This window comes from Ovis aries, chromosome X (genome assembly GCF_016772045.2).
Source record: "Ovis aries strain OAR_USU_Benz2616 breed Rambouillet chromosome X, ARS-UI_Ramb_v3.0, whole genome shotgun sequence".
NCBI classification, from domain to species: domain Eukaryota; kingdom Metazoa; phylum Chordata; class Mammalia; order Artiodactyla; family Bovidae; genus Ovis; species Ovis aries.
The window spans coordinates 99,823,099-99,848,511 of NC_056080.1; the positions used below are offsets into that span (position 1 = coordinate 99,823,099).

General features: G+C 49.2%; 1 protein-coding gene across 1 annotated transcript; it reads right to left on the reverse strand.

Annotated features, from left to right (window-relative positions):
- Positions 1–20,085: 20,085 nt before the first annotated feature.
- Positions 20,086–24,014, reverse strand: LOC114111389 (small integral membrane protein 10-like protein 2A). Its single transcript, XM_027963181.3, has 2 exons — positions 23,242–24,014; positions 20,086–21,672 (listed from the first exon to the last, which is right to left on the reverse strand). The coding sequence occupies exon 1, from the start codon at positions 23,807–23,809 to the stop codon at positions 23,573–23,575; it is 237 nt and encodes a 78-aa protein (XP_027818982.1). The 5' UTR covers positions 23,810–24,014; the 3' UTR covers positions 20,086–21,672; positions 23,242–23,572.
- Between the last annotated feature and the right edge of the window lie 1,399 nt (positions 24,015–25,413).

Here is a 25,413-nt window from a genome sequence, read left to right on the forward strand (position 1 = left end):
TTGAAACACTAAGTAAAAAGAAACTGTGTAAAATCTGTGTAAAAGGATTTTCTTTCCTCTAAACACTTCAACTTTGAGTCACCCAAGGAATCAAGATGCGATACTGAGCAGCAAACAACTTTATAGGTGGAAGCAAGAATACTGGAGTGGGTTACCATGTCCTCTTCCAGGGAATCTTCTTGACCCAGGGATGGAACCCGTGTCTCTTACATCTTCTGCACTGGCAGATGGGTTCTTTACCACTGGTGAAAGCTTACCAGAAGGGGGGCTGATCTGGGGACTAGGTGAAGACCCCTGTTGGAATGCCGTTTTAGTGCCTAAGAGCAAGTATACGGGCCTCCTCTTTGCTCAGGCTTCAAGGGAAACATTCCAAGTAGGAGCAACATCAGCTTGGTGACATCATAAGATCTGTGCACTTCCTGTCCCACCTTTATAAACGGGGGTATTTGACTTTCTCTACATTTTAATAGATCATTCCAGTTTCTTATCCTCAGTGAGATGAGGGATAACTGCTCTGTCCCTTCATCTTCTTATGAAGACTGATTCCTTTGCTTCATGGAACATCTATATTCTCTTTTCCATCATATTAATACTGGAAAGGAAACTGAGACACCCAGATCAGGAAAGAATTAGAGGAAAAAGTAACCTTATTCCTTTCAGCAAGTTTCCCCCACTAAGCTATCAGATGGCATCAACACTGCTTCTTTCGTACCTCCTGGGAACACTTATAAAAGTCACTGCCCCTTTCTACCTATGTATGAAAATTTCTGCTCACTTTACTAGGAAAACTCACAGCTGGCTTTGTTTACAAGATATCCAAAGGGTCACACTGTAAAAAAAAAAAAAGGGGGGGGGGGAGAAACAGCGACGATTAAGGTGCTTCGGAAACAAGAAAGGTCCTAGAAAAGGTAACCCTTGTCTTGACTTTACATTTTCTCAGGGTCATAGACATTTTTAAGCAAGGCTGAGGATGGCCTTGAGAGTTTGATTTTCTCAGAGGTGACCCAAGAGAAACAACAACAAAGCTCTTTCAAGGAAGCCACAGGTATTCAAAGAAATGGCTGGTTCCTGCTGCCTATCTAGGCTCGAGAGGTACAGGGACACTTCCTGCATTTCTCTGTCAGCAGACACTAATGTCTTGGAGGCTGAAATGATCTCTTTCTCGGAGCTTCCCTGATAGCTCAGTTAGTAAAGAATCCACCTGCAATGCGGGAGACCCCAGTTCGATTCCTAGGCCGGGGAAGATCTGCTGGAAAAGGGATAGGCTACCCACTCCTATATTCTTGGACTTCCCTTGTGGCTCAGGTGGTAAAAAAAAATCCACCCACAATGTGGGAGACCTAGGTTCGACCCCTGGGTTGGGAAGACGCTACCCACTCCAGTACTCTGGCCTGGAGAATTCCACGGACTGTATTCATAAAAAGTTGGGACACAACTGAGCGACTTTCAAGTTCACCAGTAATATGCTCATAAGCCAGCAGAAACGGGCAAGTTTCGCTGGGTGCACTGGTAGGCTTTACTGCCCTATGCCCCACCTACACCTTCTGCGTCGAAAGTACCAAAAGCTCTCAACACACCAGCAGCCTCCGAGTCTACTTCAGCAGCAACCCTGGGTGTTATTTCCACACAGTGTACAAAAGTTTGCTTCCGGAGGTTAGATGTGACTGTCTGAGTACCGGCCTCCTCGAGAACAGGTACCGCCGGTTCTCAGAGCCACCCGCCTCCCGGCAAAGACGCCACAGCGAAACGAAAAGGCTGCGCCCCGGCTAACTTCCGCCCTTCCCCACCCCCGCTCACCGCAACGCAGCTGGCTCGTGAGGTATCTCTAAGGGTATCGGGGTTATTTCTCGGGGGTCTCCTGACCAAACCCAGAAGGAAAATCAGCTTCTCGATTACCTCCACCCAGCTCTGGCTTCCGTGGATGCCACTTCCCTCTCTGGGCTCGGCTATGGAGTCACCACACCTCACGCCGTCGCGGGGAGGAAGGCAGGTCCGGGTTCCCGCGCCCCCGGGGGCTGTGCCGGGAAGGCGCGAGGCCCCGGGAGCGCACGGACCTTGGAAGTTCAGTCCCGGCGCGACCCTCTAGCGCTTCGAGACCGTACCCCGCCACGCCATTTTGGGGTCTCGTGCTGCGGGCCGGGCGCCAACCGGAAGAGAGAGTGTGGCTTCCGGTGGCTGCGTGATAGCCACGCCCATAACCGCCCTCCCGCCACCTGCGGAGTCGCGCGCGCGCGAGTCCGGAAGTGTCCCGCACGTCTGGGGTCGCGCGCGCGCGCGAGTCCGGAAGTGTCCCGCACGTCCGCCCCATCCTGGGTTCAGCCCCGGATGCAGAAAAAAAGAGGACAGTTCAGGTCACCGAGTCTCGGGCTCAAGGGAGTCCTAGCGGCGCCGCGAAGGAGGCTGTCTCCTGCGACCGTCCGCGATCTCGGAACCCCCGACTTGCTGCGTGTCTTGCATCCAGATTACTACTGAATCGCATTCCAACAGCCGGTGGCCTTTTCTACCGGGAAGTTCGCCTGGTTAGGACCCCGATCTCCGAAAGTCATGACCAGGATTGTCGGGACTCGAGTTAAGAGGCTTTTGGTCCTCCTGGCCAGACCCCTCGCTGCATCAGAAGCAGCAGTCCCTGATATTTTTAAAATCCTTTTCTGGTTTGCAGGCACGTGCTTCCCAACTATTATTGTTTGTTCTTGTTAGGTAGGCTTTAACCTCATGGTGTCCCTTACATTTATACTTCTCTTTGACATATAAAGAAATTCAGATACAGGACGCGGCATCCACAGAGTCATGTGGATTACAGGTGGCAGATTTTAGACCAAGTTAGGTCTCCTGTTATACCCCATGCTTTTGCTACTATATTATGCTTCCCTGAAGGACAGGAATCTTGTTTGGTCTTACACGTCCTGTAGTGCTTAGCATAGTTCTTTGGAGAAGGCATCCTTCTAAGAACCCAGATATCTCAGGTTGTCAGTGTCTCCAAATTTTCACTTTTTACCTAGTATTGAGCCATTTGGACAAAAGTTATCTATAAGAATCAAAGAGGAGAAACTATGTGTAACTCAGTTGTACAGTGGAGACGAAACTGACGTCAGTGTGAAAAATCAGTGTGAGAAACTACTCTGGCAAGGATACCAGAGATCTGCAAGCCAAGGAGGAAAATAAACAAGGAGCGCCTTTCCGCCTTTTAACATGCAAACTAAGATTACACTCAGAAGATAAGGTTAATCCTTATTTGCAGAGCAAAGCTGCCCAAAAGTGTGAGAGGACGCAGTGCATTATCTGTGATTGTAAAACTAGTAAAGATGTTTGCTTCACCAGGGAGTCGTTTTCAGGCATTCTCAACCGAATGTTTTATGACAATGGAAGAGAAGTCAGAGCCTTGTTGCTTCTGGATAATTCCCAGGCTTACCTTTCAGCTCAGTCACTAACCAGTGAGGATGGTCAGATAAAGGCATTTTCTTTTCCTCTTTTTTAAATAGTGAGATTTTTAAACCATGTGAAATTTAGTATTAATCTGCTAAAAGTTATTCCTTATAATTGTCTTGAAAAGAAATTAGATTATACAGTTAGCCATTTAAAATGAATATGGAAAGAAGTATGATGATCTCTCCAGTTTTCCTTATAACCTACTATGGCTTATATGCTTATATGCTTCAAAGAAAAGGAAAAAAGTTAAATGACTATAGACTCCAGGAAGACAGGTTGTAATTCACTTAAATTTCCTTACATATTAGTAATATGATTAGTGGTTTAAGCATTCATTGACCCATGTTTTCCATTATAAAACTATGCATAATTAAAGGTTTATAACTTACTTATAATTTAAATCCATAACACCCAGATCCCTTCCATAGTTATGTTTTGGCTAATATGTTTGAAACACTAAGTAAAAAGAAACTGTGTAAAATCTGTGTAAAAGGATTTTCTTTCCTCTAAACACTTCAACTTTGGAGTCACCCAAGGAATCAAGATGCGATACTGAGCAGCAAACAACTTTATAGGTGGAAGCAAGAATACTGGAGTGGGTTACCATGTCCTCTTCCAGGGAATCTTCTTGACCCAGGGATGGAACCCGTGTCTCTTACATCTTCTGCACTGGCAGATGGGTTCTTTACCACTGGTGAAAGCTTACCAGAAGGGGGGCTGATCTGGGGACTAGGTGAAGACCCCTGTTGGAATGCCGTTTTAGTGCCTAAGAGCAAGTATACGGGCCTCCTCTTTGCTCAGGCTTCAAGGGAAACATTCCAAGTAGGAGCAACATCAGCTTGGTGACATCATAAGATCTGTGCACTTCCTGTCCCACCTTTATAAACGGGGGTATTTGACTTTCTCTACATTTTAATAGATCTTTCCAGTTTCTTATCCTCAGTGAGATGAGGGATAACTGCTCTGTCCCTTCATCTTCTTATGAAGACTGATTCCTTTGCTTCATGGAACATCTATATTCTCTTTTCCATCATATTAATACTGGAAAGGAAACTGAGACACCCAGATCAGGAAAGAATTAGAGGAAAAGTAACCTTATTCCTTTCAGCAAGTTTCCCCACTAAGCTATCAGATGGCATCAACACTGCTTCTTTCGTACCTCCTGGGAACACTTATAAAAGTCACTGCCCCTTTCTACCTATGTATGAAAATTTCTGCTCACTTTACTAGGAAAACTCACAGCTGGCTTTGTTTACAAGATATCCAAAGGGTCACACTGTAAAAAAAAAAAGGGGGGGGGGAGAAACAGCGACGATTAAGGTGCTTCGGAAACAAGAAAGGTCCTAGAAAAGGTAACCCTTGTCTTGACTTTACATTTTCTCAGGGTCATAGACATTTTTAAGCAAGGCTGAGGATGGCCTTGAGAGTTTGATTTTCTCAGAGGTGACCCAAGAGAAACAACAACAAAGCTCTTTCAAGGAAGCCACAGGTATTCAAAGAAATGGCTGGTTCCTGCTGCCTATCTAGGCTCGAGAGGTACAGGGACACTTCCTGCATTTCTCTGTCAGCAGACACTAATGTCTTGGAGGCTGAAATGATCTCTTTCTCGGAGCTTCCCTGATAGCTCAGTTAGTAAAGAATCCACCTGCAATGCGGGAGACCCCAGTTCGATTCCTAGGCCGGGGAAGACCTGCTGGAAAAGGGATAGGCTACCCACTCCTATATTCTTGGACTTCCCTTGTGGCTCAGGTGGTAAAAAAATCCACCCACAATGTGGGAGACCTAGGTTCGACCCCTGGGTTGGGAAGACGCTACCCACTCCAGTACTCTGGCCTGGAGAATTCCACGGACTGTATTCATAAAAGTTGGGACACAACTGAGCGACTTTCAAGTTCACCAGTAATATGCTCATAAGCCAGCAGAAACGGGCAAGTTTCGCTGGGTGCACTGGTAGGCTTTACTGCCCTATGCCCCACCTACACCTTCTGCGTCGAAAGTACCAAAAGCTCTCAACACACCAGCAGCCTCCGAGTCTACTTCAGCAGCAACCCTGGGTGTTATTTCCACACAGTGTACAAAAGTTTGCTTCCGGAGGTTAGATGTGACTGTCTGAGTACCGGCCTCCTCGAGAACAGGTACCGCCGGTTCTCAGAGCCACCCGCCTCCCGGCAAAGACGCCACAGCGAAACGAAAAGGCTGCGCCCCGGCTAACTTCCGCCCTTCCCCCACCCCCGCTCACCGCAACGCAGCTGGCTCGTGAGGTATCTCTAAGGGTATCGGGGGTTATTTCTCGGGGGTCTCCTGACCAAACCCAGAAGGAAAATCAGCTTCTCGATTACCTCCACCCAGCTCTGGCTTCCGTGGATGCCACTTCCCTCTCTGGGCTCGGCTATGGAGTCACCACACCTCACGCCGTCGCGGGGAGGAAGGCAGGTCCGGGTTCCCGCGCCCCCGGGGGCTGTGCCGGGAAGGCGCGAGGCCCCGGGAGCGCACGGACCTTGGAAGTTCAGTCCCCGGCGCGACCCCTCTAGCGCTTCGAGACCGTACCCCGCCACGCCATTTTGGGGTCTCGTGCTGCGGGCCGGGCGCCAACCGGAAGAGAGAGTGTGGCTTCCGGTGGCTGCGTGATAGCCACGCCCATAACCGCCCTCCCGCCACCTGCGGAGTCGCGCGCGCGCGAGTCCGGAAGTGTCCCGCACGTCTGGGGTCGCGCGCGCGCGAGTCCGGAAGTGTCCCGCACGTCCGCCCCATCCTGGGTTCAGCCCCGGATGCAGAAAAAAAAGAGGACAGTTCAGGTCACCGAGTCTCGGGCTCAAGGGAGTCCTAGCGGCGCCGCGAAGGAGGCTGTCTCCTGCGACCGTCCGCGATCTCGGAACCCCCGACTTGCTGCGTGTCTTGCATCCAGATTACTACTGAATCGCATTCCAACAGCCGGTGGCCTTTTCTACCGGGAAGTTCGCCTGGTTAGGACCCCGATCTCCGAAAGTCATGACTAGGATTGTCCCGGGACTCGAGTTAAGAGGCTTTTGGTCCTCCTGGCCAGACCCCTCGCTGCATCAGAAGCAGCAGTCCCTGATATTTTTAAAATCCTTTTCTGGTTTGCAGGCACGTGCTTCCCAACTATTATTGTTTGTTCTTGTTAGGTAGGCTTTAACCTCATGGTGTCCCTTACATTTATATTTCTCTTTGACATACAAAGAAATTCAGATACAGGACGCGGCATCCACAGAGTCATGTGGATTACAGGTGGCAGATTTTAGACCAAGTTAGGTCTCCTGTTATACCCCATGCTTTTGCTACTGTATATGGGCCTCCTCTGCTCAGGCTTCAAGGGAAACATTCCAAGTAGGAGCAACATCAGCTTGGTGACATCATAAGATCTGTATGGGGCTATTACAGTGGCTGCAGTGGGGAGAGGGTACACCCTTATGAGACTTACCATTCACATCAATTACCATCTTACTCTGCATGCTCACTAGTTCCAGTTTTGTTCCCTGTGACTTCTGCAATGATGTTCTGCAGAACCGTGCTGGTCACCCTAACTTTGCCTCACTCTACCAGGAACTGCCCAACACCCCCACAATATCTGAACATGTATTGTGGCCCTCATGTAGTAGGCAAAATGATCACTTCACATAGGAAGGTGTCAGATTACCTACAACCTTTCTTACCTTAACAAGGGGAGAACTTCAATTCCGGCCTGGAGACCCCTTCTTTTACCACCCACGACCTCTCATCAATGCCCAGATTACTGAGCCCAGAGTCCCACTCGGTAACCTGGAGTGATGCACACAGAGCCATATCTTCATCAATCATGCTTGTAGTCATCACAAATAATAACATCTACAAGTGGGAGCTTTTTCAATATACATATCTTCCTGAAAAACATAAGTATTTTACAGATTCTTCTGCCAACTGGGTTTGTCTCCTCCAAAACACTTGGGAAAGGGCTCACATGTATCTTTTCAAGCTAGCATTTTTCTTTTTCTTTTTTGATATGTACCCAGGAGTGGAATTGCTGGATCATATGGTAGCTCTATTTGTTTGTTTCTGAGGAACATCCATATTGTTTTCCATAGTGGCTGCACCAATTACATTTCCACCAGTGGTGTAGGAAGATTCATATTTCTTCACATTTTTGTCAATACTTGTTATAGCTCATCTTTTTCATAATGGCCATTCTAACAAGTGTGACGTGATATCATATCATCATTTTGATTTGCATTTCCTTGATGGTTAACAGCATAGTGCACCTTTTTTTTCTATTTTTAATTAAAAGATAATTGCTTTACAGAATTTTGTTGTTTTCTGTCAAACCTCAAAATGAATCAGCCTTAGGTATATATATGTCCCCTACTTCTTGAACCTTCCTCCTATCTCCCTACCCATCCCATCCCTCTAGGTTGTGGGTCTCAAACAGAGGCCCTGTTTGATTTCCCTGAAACATACAGCAAATTCCCATTGCCTATCTATTTTACATATGGTAATTTAAGTTTCCATGTTACTCTCCATACATTTCACCCTCTCCTCCCCTCTCCCTGTGTCCATTAGTCTGTTCTCTATGTCTGTTTCTCCACTGCTGTCCTGCAAATAAATTCTTTGTTACCATCGTTCTAGATTTCATGTATATGCATTCAGTTCAATCGCTCAGTCGTGTCCGACTGTTTGCGATCCCATGGACTGCAGCATGCCAGGCTTCCCTGTCCATCATCAACTCCCGGAGTTTACTCAAATTCATGTCCATTGAGTCGGTGATGCCATCCAACCATCTCATCCTTTGTCGTCCCCTTCTCCTCCCGCCTTCAATCTTTCCCAGCATCAGGGTGTTTTCCAATGAGTCAGTTCTTTGCATCGGGTGGCCAAAGTATTGGAGTTTCAGCATCAGCATCAGTCAATGAATATTCAAGACCGACTTCCTTTAGTATTGACTGGTTGGATCTCCTTCCAGTCCAAGAGACTCTCAAGAGTCTTCTCCAACACCACAGTTCAAAAGCATTAATTCTTCAGCACTCAACTTTCTTTATAGTCCAACTCTCACATCCATACATGACTACTGGAAAAACCATAGCTTTGACTAGATAGACCTTTGTTGGCAAAGTAATGTCTCTGCTTTTTAACATGCTGTTAAAAAGGTTGGTCATCGGAGAAGGCAATGGCACCCCACTCCAGTACTCTTGCCTGGAAAATCTCATGGATGAAGGAGTCTGGTAGGCTGCAGTCCATGGAGTCGCTAAGAGTTGGACACGACTGAGTGACTTCACTTTCACTTTTCACTTTCATGCATTGGAGAAGGAAATGGCAACCCACTCCAGTGTTCTTGCCTGGAGAATCCCAGGGACGGGGGAGCTTGGTGGGCTGCTGTCCATGGGGTCACACAGAGTTGGACACGACTAAAGCGACTTAGCAGCAGCAGCAGTGGGTTGGTCATAGCTTTTCTTCCAAGGAGCAAGCATCTTTTAATTTCATGGCTGCATCTGCAGTGATTTTGGAGCCCAAGAAAATAAAGTCTGTCAGTGTGTCCATTGTTTCCCCATCTATTTGCCATGAAGTGATGGGACCAGATGCCATGAGCTTAGTTTCCTGAATGTTGAGTTTTAAGCCAGCTTTTTTTCCTCCTCTTTCACTTTTACCAAGAGGCTCTTTAGTTTTTCCTCGCTCTCTGCCATAAAGGTGGTGTCATCTACATATCTGAGGTTATTGATATTTCTCCCGGCAATCTTGATTCCAGCTTGTGCTTCATCCAGCCTGGTATTTCTCATGATGTACTCTGCATATAAGTTAAATAAGCAGGGTGACAATATACAGCCTTGACATACTCCTTTCCTGATTTGGAACCAGTCTATTGTTCCATGTACACTTCTAACTGTTGCTTCTTGACCTTGACCTTCTTGATATATGCATTAGTGTATGACATTTATCTTGCTCTTTCTACTTACTTCACTCTGATAGGCTCTAGTTTCATCCACCTCATTAGAACTGATTCAAATGCATTCCTTTTATGGCTGAGTAATAGTCCTTTGTGTATATGTACCACAACTTCTTTATCCATTCATCTGTTGATGGACATCTAGGTTGCTTACATGTTCTAGCTATTGTAAATAGTGCTGCAATGAACAGTGGAGTACATGTGTCTTTTTCAATTTTGGATTCCTCAGGGTATATGCCTGTGAGTGGGATTGCTTGGTCATATGGTGGTTTTATTCCTAGTTTCTTAAGTAATCTCCATACCATCTTCCATAGTGGCTGTATCAATTTACATTCCCACCAACAGCACAAGAGGGTTCCTTTTTTTCCACATTTATTGTTTGTAAACTTTTTGATGATGGCCATTCTGACTGGTGTGAGGTGATATCTCATTGTAGTTTTGACTTGCATTTCTCTAATAATAAGCGATGTTGAGCATCTTCTCATGTACTTGTTAGCCGTCTGTATGTCTTTGGAGAAATGTCTGTTTAGGTCTTTTCCCCACTTTTGGATTGGGTTGTTTCTTTTTCTGGTATTGAGTTGTATGAGCTGCTTATATATTTTGCAAATTAATCCTCTGTCAATTGTTTCATTTGCTATTATTTTCTCCCATTCTGAGGGTTGTCTTTTCACCTTGTTTATAGTTTCCTTTGCTGTGCAAAAGCTTTTAAGTTTAATTAGGCCCCACTTGTTTACTTTTGTTTTTATTTCTATTACTCTAGGAGGTGGATCATAGAGGATCTTGCTTTGATTTATGTCATCAAGTTTTCTGCCTATGTTTTCCTCTAAGAGTTTTATAGTTTCTGGTCTTACATGTAGGTCTTTAATCCTTTTTGAGTTTATCTTTGCGTATGGTGTTAGGAAGTGTTCTAATTTCATTCTGTTACATGTAGCTGTCCAGTTTTCCCAGCACCCCTTATTGAAGAGGCTATCTTTGCCCCATTGTATATTTTTACCTGCTTTGTCAAAAATAAGGTATGGATAGATGCATGAGTTTATTTCTGGATATTTTTCCATTGGTCTATGTTTCTGTTTTTGTGCCAGTACCATGCTGTCTTGATGACTGTAGCTTTGTAGTAGTATCTGAAGTCAGGAAGGTTGATTCCTCCAGCTCCATTCTTCTTTCTCAGGACTGCTTTGGGTATTCAGGGTCTTTTGTATTTTCAGATGAACTGTGAAATTTTTGTTCTAGTTCTGTGAAAATGCCATTGGTAATTTGATAGGGATCACATTGAATCTGTATATTGCATCTGGTAGTATAGTCATTTTCACAATATTGAGTCTTCCTACCCAGGAACATGGAATATCTCTCTACCTGTTTTTTTTTAAATCTTTGATTTCTTTCATCAATGTCTTCTAATTTTCTGTATACAGTATACAATTCTTTTGTCTCCTTAGGTAGGTTTATTCCTATATATTTTATTCTTTTTGTTGCAATGGTGAATAGGATTGATTCCTTAATTTCTTTTCCTGATTTTCCACTGTTAGTGTATAGGGATGCAATTTATTTCTGTGTATTGATTTTGTATCCTGCAACATTGCTAAATTCACTGGTTAGCTCTAGTAATTTTCTGATAGTATCTTTAGGGGTTTTTTTTTGTATGGTATCATGTCATCTGCAAACAGTGAGAGCTTTACTTCTTTTCCAGTCTGGATTCCTTTTGTTTCTTTTTCTTCTCTGATTGCTGTAGCTAGGACTTCCAAAACTATGTTGAATAATAGTGGTGAGAGCATCTTTTAATGTACCTGTTGGCCATCTGGGCTTCCCTGGTGGCTCAGAAGTAAAGAATCTGCCTGCAATGTGAGAGACCTGGGTTTGATCCTTAGGTTGGGAAGATCCGCTGGAGAAGGGAATGGCAACCCACTCCAGTATTCTTGCCTGGAGAAGTCCATGGACAGAGAAGCCTGGCCAGCTAAAGTCCATGGAGTCTGCAAAGAGTTGGACACAACTGAGCGAGTAACACTGGTCATCTGTATGTCTTTGGGAAAATTTCTATTCAGATCCTCTGCCCAGTTTTAATGGCACTATTCGCTTTTCTGCTCTTGAGTTGTATGAGGTTTTTATATATTCTATTTCTTCCTTCAGGTGATCTTCCCTACCCAGGGGTCAAACCTGGGTCTCCTGAGTTGCAGGCAGATTCTTTACCATCTGAGCCACCAGGGAAGTTCCCATACTTTTTTTTTGGATATTAGCCCCTTATCAGATATATGACATGCAAATATTTTCACCCATTTAGTAGTTGCCTTTTCATTTCATTGATGGTTTCCTTTGCTGGGCAGAGGCCTTTTAGTTTGATATAGCCCCACTTGCTTAGTTTTTGCTTTTGTTCCTTTGCTTTTTGTGTCAGAACCTCCTGACTTCTTCTGTGACCATGCCTAGGACCATACCAATCACTCTAATTCTGCCTTACCTTAGCAGGGTCAGGAGATTTCCTTAAACATTCTTATAGTCCTCAAATATGTATGTGTGGCCTTTGTGTTGTGGCCCAAAGGATAATTTCTCATAGGGATCTATTTATTTACCTACTCTCTTTCCTTAATGAATCGTTAAGCCTCAGAAATCACCAATTATGCAGGGCAGCTTGAGAGACCTGGTATCTCACAGTGGGGCATTTAGTCATCTAGTATCAGGGAGGCAATGAAAAGATGAAGAGAGCATGCAGTTCCTCTAGTATATGCCAGGAAGACTCTCATCTATTGGCTTGACATAGACTTCTTACAGCCACCTGATATGCAATACAGCACCATCATGCACCACACCACATGGCCTAGTACACTCACTTGCATCAGCTGGAGTCACCTGCAAAGGTTTCTCTTCCTATAAGGCTGTGTATTGTTCATGGACCTAGAAACTCAAAACATTATTCCTGCATGGGGGATGTCTGAATTATCTCACAAGCCAATAAAATGGATGAATACAACAGATCCAAAAATTGCTTATTTAGTGTTATTCATAAGGCTTTCCAGTTCACCTTTTGAAAGCAATTTCCTGTATGTACTCATATAGGATTGATTTTGAATTAATTCCATGGTGGTAGGAAAGAGAAGGGGGCAGAGATCCATTCTGATTGAGTATGGGTTGATACTTATTGCTCGTAGATAATGAGAACATGCAGTTTCTCTGTATTATTTTTCAACTTCCATGTGTTTTGATCATTGTCGTGAAGTTTGTGAAATGCAATCTGTTTGGCGAGAAGCTACAAGTTCAGGCCCTTCTGCACATGAAGTGCTCTTTTAAGCTCATTATTCTCTGGAGAGCAAGAAAATAAACCTCATAGTGCACAATGTGCATCAGCGAGAAGGGATCAGAGGTGCTCTGGAGATGCAGTTTAATCCTAAACTTTGAGATTTGTTGAAAGATATTGAGAGAAGAATGGAATGGCTATATTTATGATTTCCTTGAACCGAATTATCTAGGAGAAGGAGGGTGAACTTGGCATTGCTTGGGGTGGGGCTGAAAACCTGGGAATGGGTAAACAGTGACAGGAAACTTGTAGAGAGTCAACAGCAAAATAAGCTGTATCTAAACCAAAGCAAAGCTGATAGGGAGATGGATTCAAGAAACAACAGGAAGTGGAGTCTTACTAACTGGATGCATGAGGGAGAAGGACACAGCCAATTCAGAGACGACTCCTGATTTTGGAGTGGATGGTGGTGACACCACACAAAATAGGGAACCAAAAAAGAAGAGAAGGGTATTTTGGGTTTTTAGAAAAGACAAATTCAACTTGGAACAGTTTGACTATGAACACTAGACTGTGCCAAAAGCAGCTAGATCTCTGATGAGAATCTGCTTGGTTACCACTAAGGGTTGGTTCTTGATATTGCAGGGTAATGAACTCATTTTTGCAAGAGTCAAAAATTAAGATATACTCACCAGAGACTGATCTACAAGCTAGAATGCTAAGCAGCTTTCACGATGAGAACTACAGTGGGAACTATAATGGTCAGGGTAAAATACCAACACGAATTAGAAAGCAGAAGGTATTCTTGAAGGAAAGTGAAGCCAGAACAGATGTATTTTAACTGGGGACCTGAGAAGCCCCAGGTGAAAAATAATAGTCTACAGTTCCATAAATTTTCCAGAGGAAAACAATGTGGCTGACTTTGCAGGTTTAAGTCCTCTGTGGCATAAAAGGCTGAGCAAATCCGTATGCTCCATGGAGCACACAGGTGATGGAAAAGCATCGACAGGGATTGGTGGAAGCAGAGGGCAGAACCGAGTGAGGGCAGGAATCTAGCGGAGGTCTCAGCCTTCAGTTGTCCTCCCACCGGGCCACCTCCCCGCACCCGGGAGGAGAGGCAGTAGTACCAACTGGCTTGCTCCTGTGGCTGCGGGAGGCCAAAGGTTCAGGTACACCAAAGAGGCAGCAGGGGGAGACTATGAGGGGGTTTCAGCTGAAGTACGCCCTGAAAGTCACAGGGTGGCTTTGTCTTTCCCAAATCCAGGGAAGGTTGATGAATGAATCCCTTCCATTTCCTGTGTTCTTTTTTCTTCCTTTGGATCTCGCCTACCCACTCTGTGCAGCTGAGGGCAAGCAGATGAGAACCGGGTGAAGGAGCTACAGACGAGGCGGAAGGAGTGAGTTGTTTCCGGATGGTGCGCAGTGAAGGCGACCCCGCAGCCGGCTTCACACAGAAGCTGCCACCCACCGAACCGGTCCCAGGACGAGCCAGGCCCTTACCCATGCTCGCGGCCGCATCGGACCCACAATAGTCACCAGGTGGGTGCTACCCACGCCAATTTGACCAGTCATGAGGCTGCGGCTCAGAAAGGCCCAGTAGCCTGTCCCAGTTAAGTGGTAGAGCTGCTGTGTCTAGAGAGTTGATGCCCTTGACCCTGACGCGGTGCTGCGTTTTGACGTCCTAAGACTAAGCAGCTCTTCTGACCAGCTAAGAATCAAGCTGATCACTAACGAAGACGGGTCCTCATGGATAGACCGCTTCTGCGTGTCAGCCACTGTGCTCAGTGTCCACTGATTGATGTGATGTGGATTGCCAACACAACACCCCCAGGGTTTTCTGATGTAATTCAAAGAATCCACCAGTAGACGGCGCAGCTCCACTGGGTTTTCGAGTTATACGAGGCTCTGCACCCTCACGTTGACGTATATTCCTCCCACTCCCTTCGTGTGTCCCAAGGCCTCTCTTCTCTTTCTTATCTTGCCCTTATCAAAACTGGCTGTGCACGGATGACTGTCCCTGTCGCTGAAGGCCTTGGCAACACAACACCTTTAGGGCTTTCTGATGTAGTTCAAGGAATCAACCAGCAGGTGGCGCTGCTCCACTCAGAAATCGGGAGAATGTAGTCGGTTCCTAGGTTATTTATTTTGGCTGTGCTGGGTCTTCTTTTCTCTGGCTACAGCGAGCCAGGGCTACTCTTGGTTTCAGTACGTGGGCTTTTCATTGCCGTGGCTTCTCTTGTTTCGGAGCACAGGCTCTAGGGCCAGAAGGCTTCAATAGTTGTGGCTCCCTGGCTTCGTTGCTCTGTGGCAAGTGGAATCTTCCTGGACCAGAGACGGAAGCCTTGTGCAGTGAACTGGCAGGATGATTCTCAACCACTGAACCAACCATCAAGGGAGCACTGGAAGGTGAAATCTTAACTGCTGGATCACCAAGGAAGTCTCACAAGTCATGGATTTAGATGCAAGGACATATGACAGGGGCTTGGTTGCAGAAACAAGGCATGAACTTGTCCTCTGGGACCAGAGGGGAATCTGCCACAGGGTGCAACTGACCAGAATAGTGCAGAAAAGCCTGAGCTGAAAGTCAGGAAACCTGGATGCTAATCTTGGCTCTTCCACCCATTAGTTTTGTGGTTTTGGGTACATCACTGTAAGTCTTTTTTTAGTTCATTTAAAATACACTTTACTTATGTCAACCTCTTGACTCTCAAGATACCAGGGGGTAGTGCTTTTCAAACTCTAATGTGCACTGGAATCACCAGTTATTATGAAAGTGTAAGTCCTAATTCAATAGGTCTGTGGTGGAGGCCTCAGAGTGACAAGTTCCCAGGTGATACTGATGCTGCTGGTCCCTGGACCACACTGTGAGTAGCAGGCAAGCGTACACTACAGAAGTGGCTCAAGGGCTCTCACTGCTGGTGTGGATGGAAGGCCAGAGGCAGGACTCTAGTCACCAGCCCCTCCCCAGCTTCAGCAAGAGCAGCTTGTCTTTTGATATCCTGAGACTGAGTAGCTCTTCTGACCAGCTCTGAATCAAGCTGATCACTAACAAAGACAAGGTCTCATATACAGACCACTTCCACGAGTCAGTCACCGTGCTCAGTGTTCAGTGATTGATGTGTATTGGTTCACATGTTCCTCAGAGAACCACGGAATTACTCACCATCTCGCAGATGAAGTGAAAGACAGAGAATCTGAATGTGCTCAGTCACTCAGTCCTGTCTGATCCTTTATGACCCCCCATGGACCATAGCCCACCAGGCTCCTCTGTCCCTGAAATTCTCCAGGCAAGAATACTGGAGTGGGTAGCCATTCCCTTCTCCAGGGGATTTTCCAGACCCAGGGATCGAACCCGCCTCTCAAGCGGGTTTCAAGCAGATTCTTTACCACTCAGCCCACCAGGGAAGCCCAGAGAATCTGAAGGACCTGGCCAAAATGACTCCACTCAAGAGTCCGGGTTCGAAACCAGCTAGTCTCCCCTCCCAAGTCTGCTCTAAGCACCATGTGCCTGGTGTACAAAAGGTAATGACAATTTCAAGTACTGCTGGTGTTCTGAAAAGTCCCTGGTGACTTAAGGGGGTACCCTGCATCCCAGATGTATTTGCAAATCTTGTGGTATGCATAGAAATCTGAAGCACATAGTCAGTTCATAGATTCTTATTTGCTCAAGATCTTGCACCTCCTATAACTCGAAAACCTGTATATCTCATCCTCATGGTGTGTTCATTACAGAAAGCAAATTCTGCCAAAACTTGGTGAAGGCTCCATGCTCCAGTCCAAGGCTGGCCAGTGCTGGTGGATTCCTTGAACTATATCAGAAAATCCCATAGGTATTGTGTGAACAGGAACTTCATTGACAGAAGCAGTCATCCATATACAGTCAGTTTTGTTTTTTAAATTGAAGTATAGCTGATATACAATATTGTGTTAGTTTTAAGAGCACAGTAAAGTGATTTGGTTTTATATATGTATATTCTTTTTAAAATTTTTCTGTTACTAGAAAATAGTGAATATCGTTCCCTATGCTTTACAGTAAATCCTTGTTTATTTTATATATAGTAGTGTGTATACTGGAGAAGGCGATGGCACCCCACTCCAGTACTCTTGCCTGGAAAATCCTGTGGATGGAGGAGCCTGGTAGGCTGCAGTCCATGGAGTCGCTAAGAGTCAGATATGACTGAGCGACTTCATTTTCACTTTTCACTTTCATACATTGGAGAAGGAAAGGGCAACCCACTCCAGTGTTCTTGCCTGGAGAATCCCAGGGACAGGGGAGCTTGGTGGGCTGCCGTCCATGGGGTCGCACAGAGTCGGACACGACTGAAGCGACTTAGCAGCAGCAGCAGTGTGTGTACATTAATACCATACTCCTAATTTATCAAGGGTTTAATTTCCAAAATATACAAACAAATCAGGAAACTCAATATTTTAAAACATGAAAAAAAAAATGGGCAGAAAAGCTAAACAGACATTTCTTAAAAAAAAAAAAAAAAAGACATATAGATGGCCAACAGGCACAAGCTAAAGGAATGAGAAGAGAGGTCTTGGGGCACAGAAAGGGAGTGGGAGGAATGAGTGTCAAAATGAGGTTGTAGAGCCTCTGCTTTAGCCATATGACTGGGATTCCCAGGGTGACAGAGACTGACTTTCTGTTAAACTTGACCTTGCGGAAAGGGCGCCCAGAAGGGCAAGGTCAAACTGCAGTATTTTGCAGGTGGCGTGTACATGGAGAGTTGCCATCATCATGAAGTCATAGAAAATGAGAAAACAGAAACATAGAGAAAATAGTCTACTGGTCTCAAAACATCAAAAAGAATTGAGATGTTGCTTCCTTGGGGCCTGCACTACTGTGCCTGTAGGCCAGGAAACAGGTGCAGTGAGGCACAGTGCCATGCCCACATCCCCATAGCTGGTGATTTGTGGAGCTGGAACCCCACCGGGCCTTTGATTCCTGGGCTGGGGCTCTGCCCTCTGTACTCCTGGGTGCAAAACCCTGTTGTAGAGGGAGGTAGGAAAAGCAGGATGGAGAACACTCTAAAGGGTCTGGGTTAAGGATGTGCACAATATCTGAATAAAAAACGTTTTAAAAAGTGCTCAGATCTGCCGTGGTATTCACCTGGAAACAACTTTAGATAAGACTTTCCAGAAAAATTTCCTCGAGAACATCGATGGAATTACCTTCCAGTTGTGTCTGGTGCATTCATTGGAATTCCTGCCACATGTGTCCTGACATTTCTTTTTAATCTACACCATGTAAAAATGCAATCTTTGGCTGCCAGTCTCTGGGAACTGGGAAAGTCACCTATGGCTCTGCTGGTCTGGGTGGCCAGGCTGCTCTGAGTTAACCTTGTACCTGGAGCTGGCCATAGCAATGACACCCCAGATTACTTCCTGGGTACATGAGGGGTTGCATTCCTCCTGACTGAACCCTCCCATGAGCCCTGCACCTATTTTGCTCTCACATGGCCTGTGTGGGCTCCTCTGACTGGCCCATGGGTTCTGTGCTCAGGGCCTACTTTGGGGTCGGGCATGGAGAGGAGCCCAGGAAATATGTCTTGCCAAATGAGCGGCTGAGGGTCTCTGAAGAACTGCCTTCCCTGAGGCCCTCTGGGTGCCACTGTGACCCCATTATCAGGGTGAATGTTAATGAGCTACAGGGGATGTGTGGCATAAATTGGGATGTGGGAGGCAGGGGAAGGAGGGATTCCTGAGAAGGCTTTTGATTTCTGGCTAAGGGGTGTTGTGGGTAGATGAACAGTGGCGGTTGCTGCAGATGGATCCTGTGGTGGCCACAGAGAGGGAGGGCTGTCATGGCAGCCACTGAGGGAAGCCTCGAGAAAGGCTTGGTGACCAGGCAAGGGAGAAGCTGGCCTAAGGTAGCCTTGGGGACTGCTCTGCAGAAGAGGCAGAGGCTCCCAGGTTCCGCCTGGTTCCCAGGGCTGAGGTGGAACACAGCCTCAAGATAATCAGGAGCTTCTGCCACTGTCAGCACGGCAGTGGGGAGTGAGATAGTCTCTGAGTGCACAGGATTGGGGGGGATACCCAGTGCCTTGGTGGGGAGCTGTGGCCCATGGAGGCCTGCTGTTTGTGGAGGTTGGGAAAGTCAGTTATAGGCCCCAGGAGGTGCTCTGGCCAGAGGGGAAGCCCCACCATGCTGGCTTTCATGGGTAGGCACTGTCTGTCTTCCTCCTGCCTGGTTGGGTGTGGGGGGAGGGCAGCAGAAGGGCTGGAACGGGCCTCCCTGGAGGGGCTGGGCAAGTGGGTGCAGGGAGCTGAGAGCTGGACGGGGTGCAGGGTGCAGGCTCAGAAGCAGCCTCAGCTCCAGGACAATCATGGGTGCCAAGAAGGAGACCCAGAGGCAGCGAGAACACTGGACCGAAAGTCACGGGCTGTGCCTGGGCCCAGATGCTGAGTGAGCCCTTAGCTCAGGGTGGTGGAAGTGAAGGAGCAGAGGAGGAGGCAGCAGGAAAGACACAGCAGGAGAGGTCTGGCTGAGACCAGAGGCTGAGGCTAAGGAGGGAGAGCAGACAGAATCATCTCTTGGGGGGCCGAGGGTGCCCAGATAAGGGCTGGGAGAGCTGTGTGCTCTTCCTCCCTGCCTGGGTAGGTGAGTGCAGGTGTGGAGGTGGGGTCTGAGCTGGATCCTGGTCTAAGGGTGGGCAGAGTCAGGAGACAGACAGGGAGGATGGAGAGCAGAGAATGAGTCCCTCCAGTGGGGTGACAGGACCCTCAGGGGATGCCAGGGCCGGGCCTTAAGATCTGCCAGTAGCTCAGAGCCTTGGTCCTGTCGTGGGACTCTGCTTAAGCACAGGTCTCAGCCACCCCATGACCTGACGTTTCTGTTTCTGTGAGCAGAAGAGGGCCCTACCTTCCTTCCTCTGAGGTGGGTGCTGTGCTTCTCTGCAGGCCTCCCTCCCCCAGCCTCTGACCACCACCCCCTCTTCCTCTACGGCAGTCTCAGAGTCCCCACTCCGGGCCCTGTGATGGGACAGCTTGCGTCTAAGGTGGAGGGAAGGGAAGCTGGTCTCTGGTCCCCAACGTTGATCTTCTCCAAAATTGGGCACCAACCTGGCTGCCAGGGAAGCGATGGGTCCCTGCCACCTGCTGCTGCAGAGGGGCCTCCAGGTGACACAAAATGATCTGCAGATGGTCCATTTCACCTCAGCCCATCCTTGGGTTCAACTGAATTAAGTGCTTTCTAACACCAGGCTTTAAAATAAAGAAAACGCTTAGCTGTCTGGTTTTTCAAATAGTTTGTGAATGGGACAAACTGGGACAATTGCCATATCTTAGGCCAGGCCTATGCTGCTGAGTTCTCATCCCGGGAACAGTGTTCCAAGTCAAGTCCTGTCTCAGAGCAACTTCTGAACAGGCCACCATCCCTGCCATGACCCCACCCACTTACAGCCCTCAGGATGCTCCCCTCCCCCAGCTTCTGGCCACCAGAGTGGGGTGAGCTCACCACCAGCCCCTCTCCTCCAAGGGGGCACCACACCAGAAACAAGAGGCCTCCAGTTTGTATTTTATTCAATTCAAAGAATATTTTTTATTAACTTAGATAGACACAAGATTTGACAACACTGGAAACAAGAACATTTCTCTGACCAGATTGCGCTGACTGGTGCCGAGTTCATCACACACAGAAAAGGAAAAGTTGTCTTATTCAAGTCAGTGATTGTGTATATAAGCTCCACTGCCTGAAAAACAGACTGCAAACAAAGTGCATAGAGAGCAGCAGGGGCCCAGTCGGGAGATGAGGAAGTGGTGGGAGAGCAGAAGCAGCAAAGTACTCAAGATCAAAACAGTAAGAAAAGCAGTGGCAGGAGCACGTGCTGAGGACGTGTCCCCGCCCCTCCCACGGCCAATATCTTTGGGGGCGGACAGCCCCCAGCCAGAGCCCCACAAGGAGGGGGGATTCTCTGCAGGTGGCGAAGGGTCTCTGCTCGAGGCCCCTGAATCTCCAACATACTTTCTCCACTTTGGGAAGCGGCCTCCCAGGGCCCAGGCAGCTCCAACAGAGCCACAAGCCCGGGAAGGACAGGGAGCCCTTCCTGCACTGCACACCCGCTAAACAGCTCTGCACCCTCTGCAGCGCGTAGTCACTCGTGTGTGCACAAGTAATCACACACTTGTGCACAGACATACACCCATTCACAAATGCACACTGACACATGTGTATTCACACACACACACTCACATCCATACATTCACACACAAACATCTGTGCATTCATGCATCTGCACTCATACCCACACCCTCATCCACACACACCCCCACACACACACTCAAGCCCTCATGCATGTGCATACATACTCGCACATACATCCCCACACACATCCCACACTCACACATGCACTCAACATGTGCACTCGCACACACATTCACACACAGGCACGCACATATTAAGTAAAGACCCTCCCTAGTGCCCTCCCCAGGTCCTCTCAGGCTGGCCCAGGAAGAGGCTGCGGCTGGGGATCCAGTCACCCAGAGGGTGAGACATGTACTTGAAAAGTGCACACATTTGTGCATTAGCCCCAAGGAGGCCCCTGGTCCTCCGCTCCTCTCCACCCCTGCAGCCCCATGTCACAGTCTCTCAGAACTCCAGGGATGCACTCCAAAGGCTGGCAGTCTCCCGGAAATGGTCCTGGAGGAACACAGTTGGGGTGGAGGAGGGGCCACCAGGACCAGGGGTTTCCAGGCAACTTGGCACAAGGGAGGAAGCCATCAGCGCCCTTCCGTCTGTGGGAATCTGCGGGGGGCATGTGGTAGCCCGGGTGCAGCCTCAGGCCTCGGGGTGAGGCAGGCAGAGATCTTCAGCCGGGACCTGGGTGGCTGAGAAGGGCACATGGTGTGAGGCTCAGCCCCTCTGTCCCAGGGGCAACCAGGCTGCTGTGGCTCTTAGTCCCAGGAACTGAGGACCAGGACCGCGAGCAATCAGTGAGGGGGCAGATGTGGATCTGGGATGGGGGGTGAGGGCCAGGGCCTCTCCCGGCTCCCCTCAGTGCCGCTCCTGGTGCACCAATCAGCAGCACAGCCAGGGCCGCTGCAGGCCCGTCCAGAGCAGACGCTCCTGTGTGATCCTAGCAGGAGGGGCAGCCTGGAGACAGAGACATGGGGTCATGCGTGGGTCTCAGCTCCACCCCACCCACATGTATCCCTTCCCTCCTATTACACTTGGGCCCAGGAGCCAGCCAACACCCCCACCCAAACTGAGAGGCCTGTGCCACTCAACACCAAGGAATCCTTGGTTAAGCCTTGGGTGGGGCTTGGGTTGGGGTGGGGAGGCCTGACTGTGTGTGAGGACCTTGCTCCCCAGGGGGGTCTGGGACTCATCTCTCCTGTGACCATTTCAGCTTAGACTGTCCCCTGGTTCTTCCCTGTGACTTGCCATACACCCCACCTTCCCTGCCATGGGCCTTTCTCTCTCTAGACCTCTTGGGAGCTTGTGCTCCCTTTCCCCATCCCACTGTGCCAGGTCTCCCAGAGACTGGGGGCAGGTGGGGAATGCAGGCCCGGAGGCAGGTTCAGCTCCCCCACTTGTGATCTATGTGACAAGGGCAAATGTCTCCCTTCCCAGAGCCCAGCGGGCGGGGAGAACAGAGCTTCGCCAGAGTGTCTCTAGCTCTGTACTTCCTTCCCCATGCCAGAACCGGACCACTAGGTCACTCCACCCCTCGGGCTCTCTGCCTGGAAGGCCCTTCCTCTCCTCGGGGGGTGGGGGGGGGTCAGGCCCTTCTCTTGGCTGCTCTCCAGGCAACTCTAGGGTCAGGGTTGCCCCAGGCAGGGATTTGACTCTCTCAAGACCACAGAAGGGGCGGTTCACCTTCTATAACACCAGTTCCTGCAAGAAAAACATGGGGACTTGAGAGTTGCCTCCTCACCCAGAGACATCCTCGTCTCCCCAACTGTCACCTACCCTACAAGCCTCTTCTCCATCTGCTCTCCCATCCCAGCCTGACAGCTGCCCTCCACTCAACGAGACCCTCACTTTCCCAAATCCTGTGGGACACAGGGGCTGCTGGAGGCTGTCCAGGACTGGAGCAGCACATTCGGTGGCACCGGGAGGGTACTGGTAGGAGGTGGAGGGAGCGTGGCTGAGACGGGGCAGGGCTGGGAGGAACACGTCTTTCCCACTCTTCCCTGTCCCCTGATGCAAAGCTTTGGAGGGTGGAGAGGAGCAACAGAGACAGCAGGAGCAGGCAGAGAGCAGTCCCAGAGACCCGCCAGGAGGAAGTCTTGTGAAGGGCTGAGAAAGAGGCAGACCTGAGCTTGGGCCAAGAACACAACCATCCATCCAGGCTGTCTCTCGAGGGGTGGAGGACAAGGGGGCCAGCATCCGCTCTCTTCTAGGGCTTTCTCCGGGCCTCTCCAGGGCCATTTCCCTCCATTCCCCCCGTGTTCAGGTGACACTACCGGGGCTGTGGGCCGAGGTGATGGGCTGACCCTCGGAGATGCCCAGGAAGCCGCCTCTCATCCCCAAGTTGGAAATATGACAAGGGAGTCCAGAGGGCCTGCGTGCACCCTGCCTTGCCTGCTCTCAGCTCGGCAGCTTTCCAGGCTGGCTTCCACGGGTCCCTTCCTCCCCCAAGCCGCCCAGGGGCTGGATATCTAGATGCCATGGCAACCGCCTCCCTCCAGCCTGCAAGTCCAACCTCTGGCCTCCTACCTTTTCGGTCAGGGTCAATCATTCATGTTCCTATTGAAGAATTTCTTCCTTCTGCTCCCCCCTTCGGCCAAAGTGAGGCAACAGGTCGGCTGCATTCAGATAATTTTCTTGAGTTCGACGGAAAGGGCCCTTTTCGCTAGCTTTCTGTGCAGTTCGTCACCAGCCGCGACGTGGCTGGCTGGAGCCGGGTCTCGGTGGCTTCGTCCTCCGCTGTGGTCTAGGGCTTAGAGGCCTGGGCCGCCCCTTCCCCGGCACGTCCTGGAGGCCCCCGGCCCCGTAATCCTTCAAGCCGATGCGGCCATCGCGGCCGGGCGGAGGTGGTAGTGGGCGTTCACTCGATCCTCACCTGCAGGCGCACGTTGAGCATCACCGAGGCCACGATGTAGAAATAGGGGAAGTTCATGCGCAGACGCCAGGCCAGGTCGAAGAAGGTGATCAACGTGCGCGTGAGCCCCTTGCAGAAGGCGCCGTACGACCCGCGGATCGCGGCTGAGCGCGCTAGCCGCACTGCCACGCCCGACAGGGCCGCTGCTGCCGCCGCCGCAGACAGAGCCCCCGACGCCGCCATGGGCCCGGGCCGGCGCGGGACCCGCGGACCGACCGCAGCACGAGCTGGCGGGCAAGCGGACTCGATGCCTGGAGCTCCTGGCAGACAGCAGTCACATCCCACCTCGCCCCTCCCCGCCGCGCCCCGCCTTCAGTCTCCCTTCGGGGGATGGTCTCCCACTGCCTCCTCTGCCACATCCAAGGCCAGGCCTGAGCTGTCCAGGGACAGCTCCGCCCCCTGCCTGCACGCACATTGGCGACAGCCAGCACAGTTCCACCCCTAACGTGGCCCCGCCCCTTGCCGGGTACCACAGAGCTGCTGCCAGCGACTCTGCCCCACCCCCGGGATCCGCCCCACCCCCGGGATCCGCCCCTCCGACAAGCCCCGCCTCCTCCTGGACTCCCAAAAAGAGAGCCGGAGGGCCTGAATGGTTCGGAAGGCGCTGCCCTCCAGGGATCCTTTTGCAGAATGCGTTATTCTGCAAGGAAAGCCCGCCCGGAGCGCTCTGCCCCTTTACACCATCCCCTTCCCTGACTCCGCAGAAAACCAGGGCAGTCAACCCACTGTGTGTTTGTGTGTATGTGTGTGTTGGTCGCTCATTGGTGCCCGACTCTTTGTGACCCCATGGAGTATATAGCCCACCAGGGTCCTCTGTCCAAGGAATTCTCCAGGCAAGAATACTGGAGTGGGTAACCATTTCCTTCTCCAGGGTATCTTCCCGACCCTGGGATGGAACCCAGGTCTCCTGCTTTGCAGGTGGACTCTTTACATTCTGAGCTACCAGGGAAGTCCCAACTTTTCTTTAATTCATAATTTTTCCCCCTGGTAACTCTGCACTATAGAGTTTCACCAAATCCACACGCATATTTTTTCCCTTTCTGGTATATTCGCTTGATGCTGTGTATTTCTCTATTCTTGAATTGCCCCATTGTCCTTACATTTTACCTGCTTGGGAGCAGATTTTCCCTCTACTCTATCAGCTATATACACTTCATAGGTCAATTAAAAAAAACTGACAACATGCAGATTAACAGAAAATGTATATATACTTCTTAATTTTTAATATTATTTCAGCATGGGCATCATAAGAAAAAAAATACCCAGAAAGACAGTGAGATTTGAGATCTTATAATGCCACTTTTCCAATGAGTCAACTCTTCACATGAGGTGGCCAAAGTACTGGAGTTTCAGCTTTAGCATCATTCCTTCCAAAGAAATCCCAGGGCTGATCTCCTTCAGAATGCACTGGTTGGATCTCCTTGCAGTCCAAGGGACTCTCAAGAGTCTTCTCCAACACCACAGTTCAAACACATCAATTCTTCGGTGCTCAGCCTTCTTCACAGTCAAACTCTCACATCCATACATGACTACTGGAAAAACCATAGCCTGGAGGGATTGGGGGCAGGAGGAGAAGGGGACGACAGAGGATGAGATGGCTGGGTGGCATCACTGACTCAATGGACGTGAGTCTGAGTGAACTGCGGGAGTTGGTGATGGACAGGGAGGCCTGGCGTGCTGTGATTCATGGGGTCGCAAAGAGTCGGACACAACTGAGCGACTGAACTGAACTGAACTGAACTGAATGCCACTTTGCCAGGGATAGGGGAGGGAGGATATGGGCAGTC

Bases quoted from the DNA above. Each gene is read 5' to 3' on its own strand.
- LOC114111389 (XM_027963181.3), bottom strand. From the start codon at position 23,809: ATGGCGGCGTCGGGGGCTCTGTCTGCGGCGGCGGCAGCAGCGGCCCTG.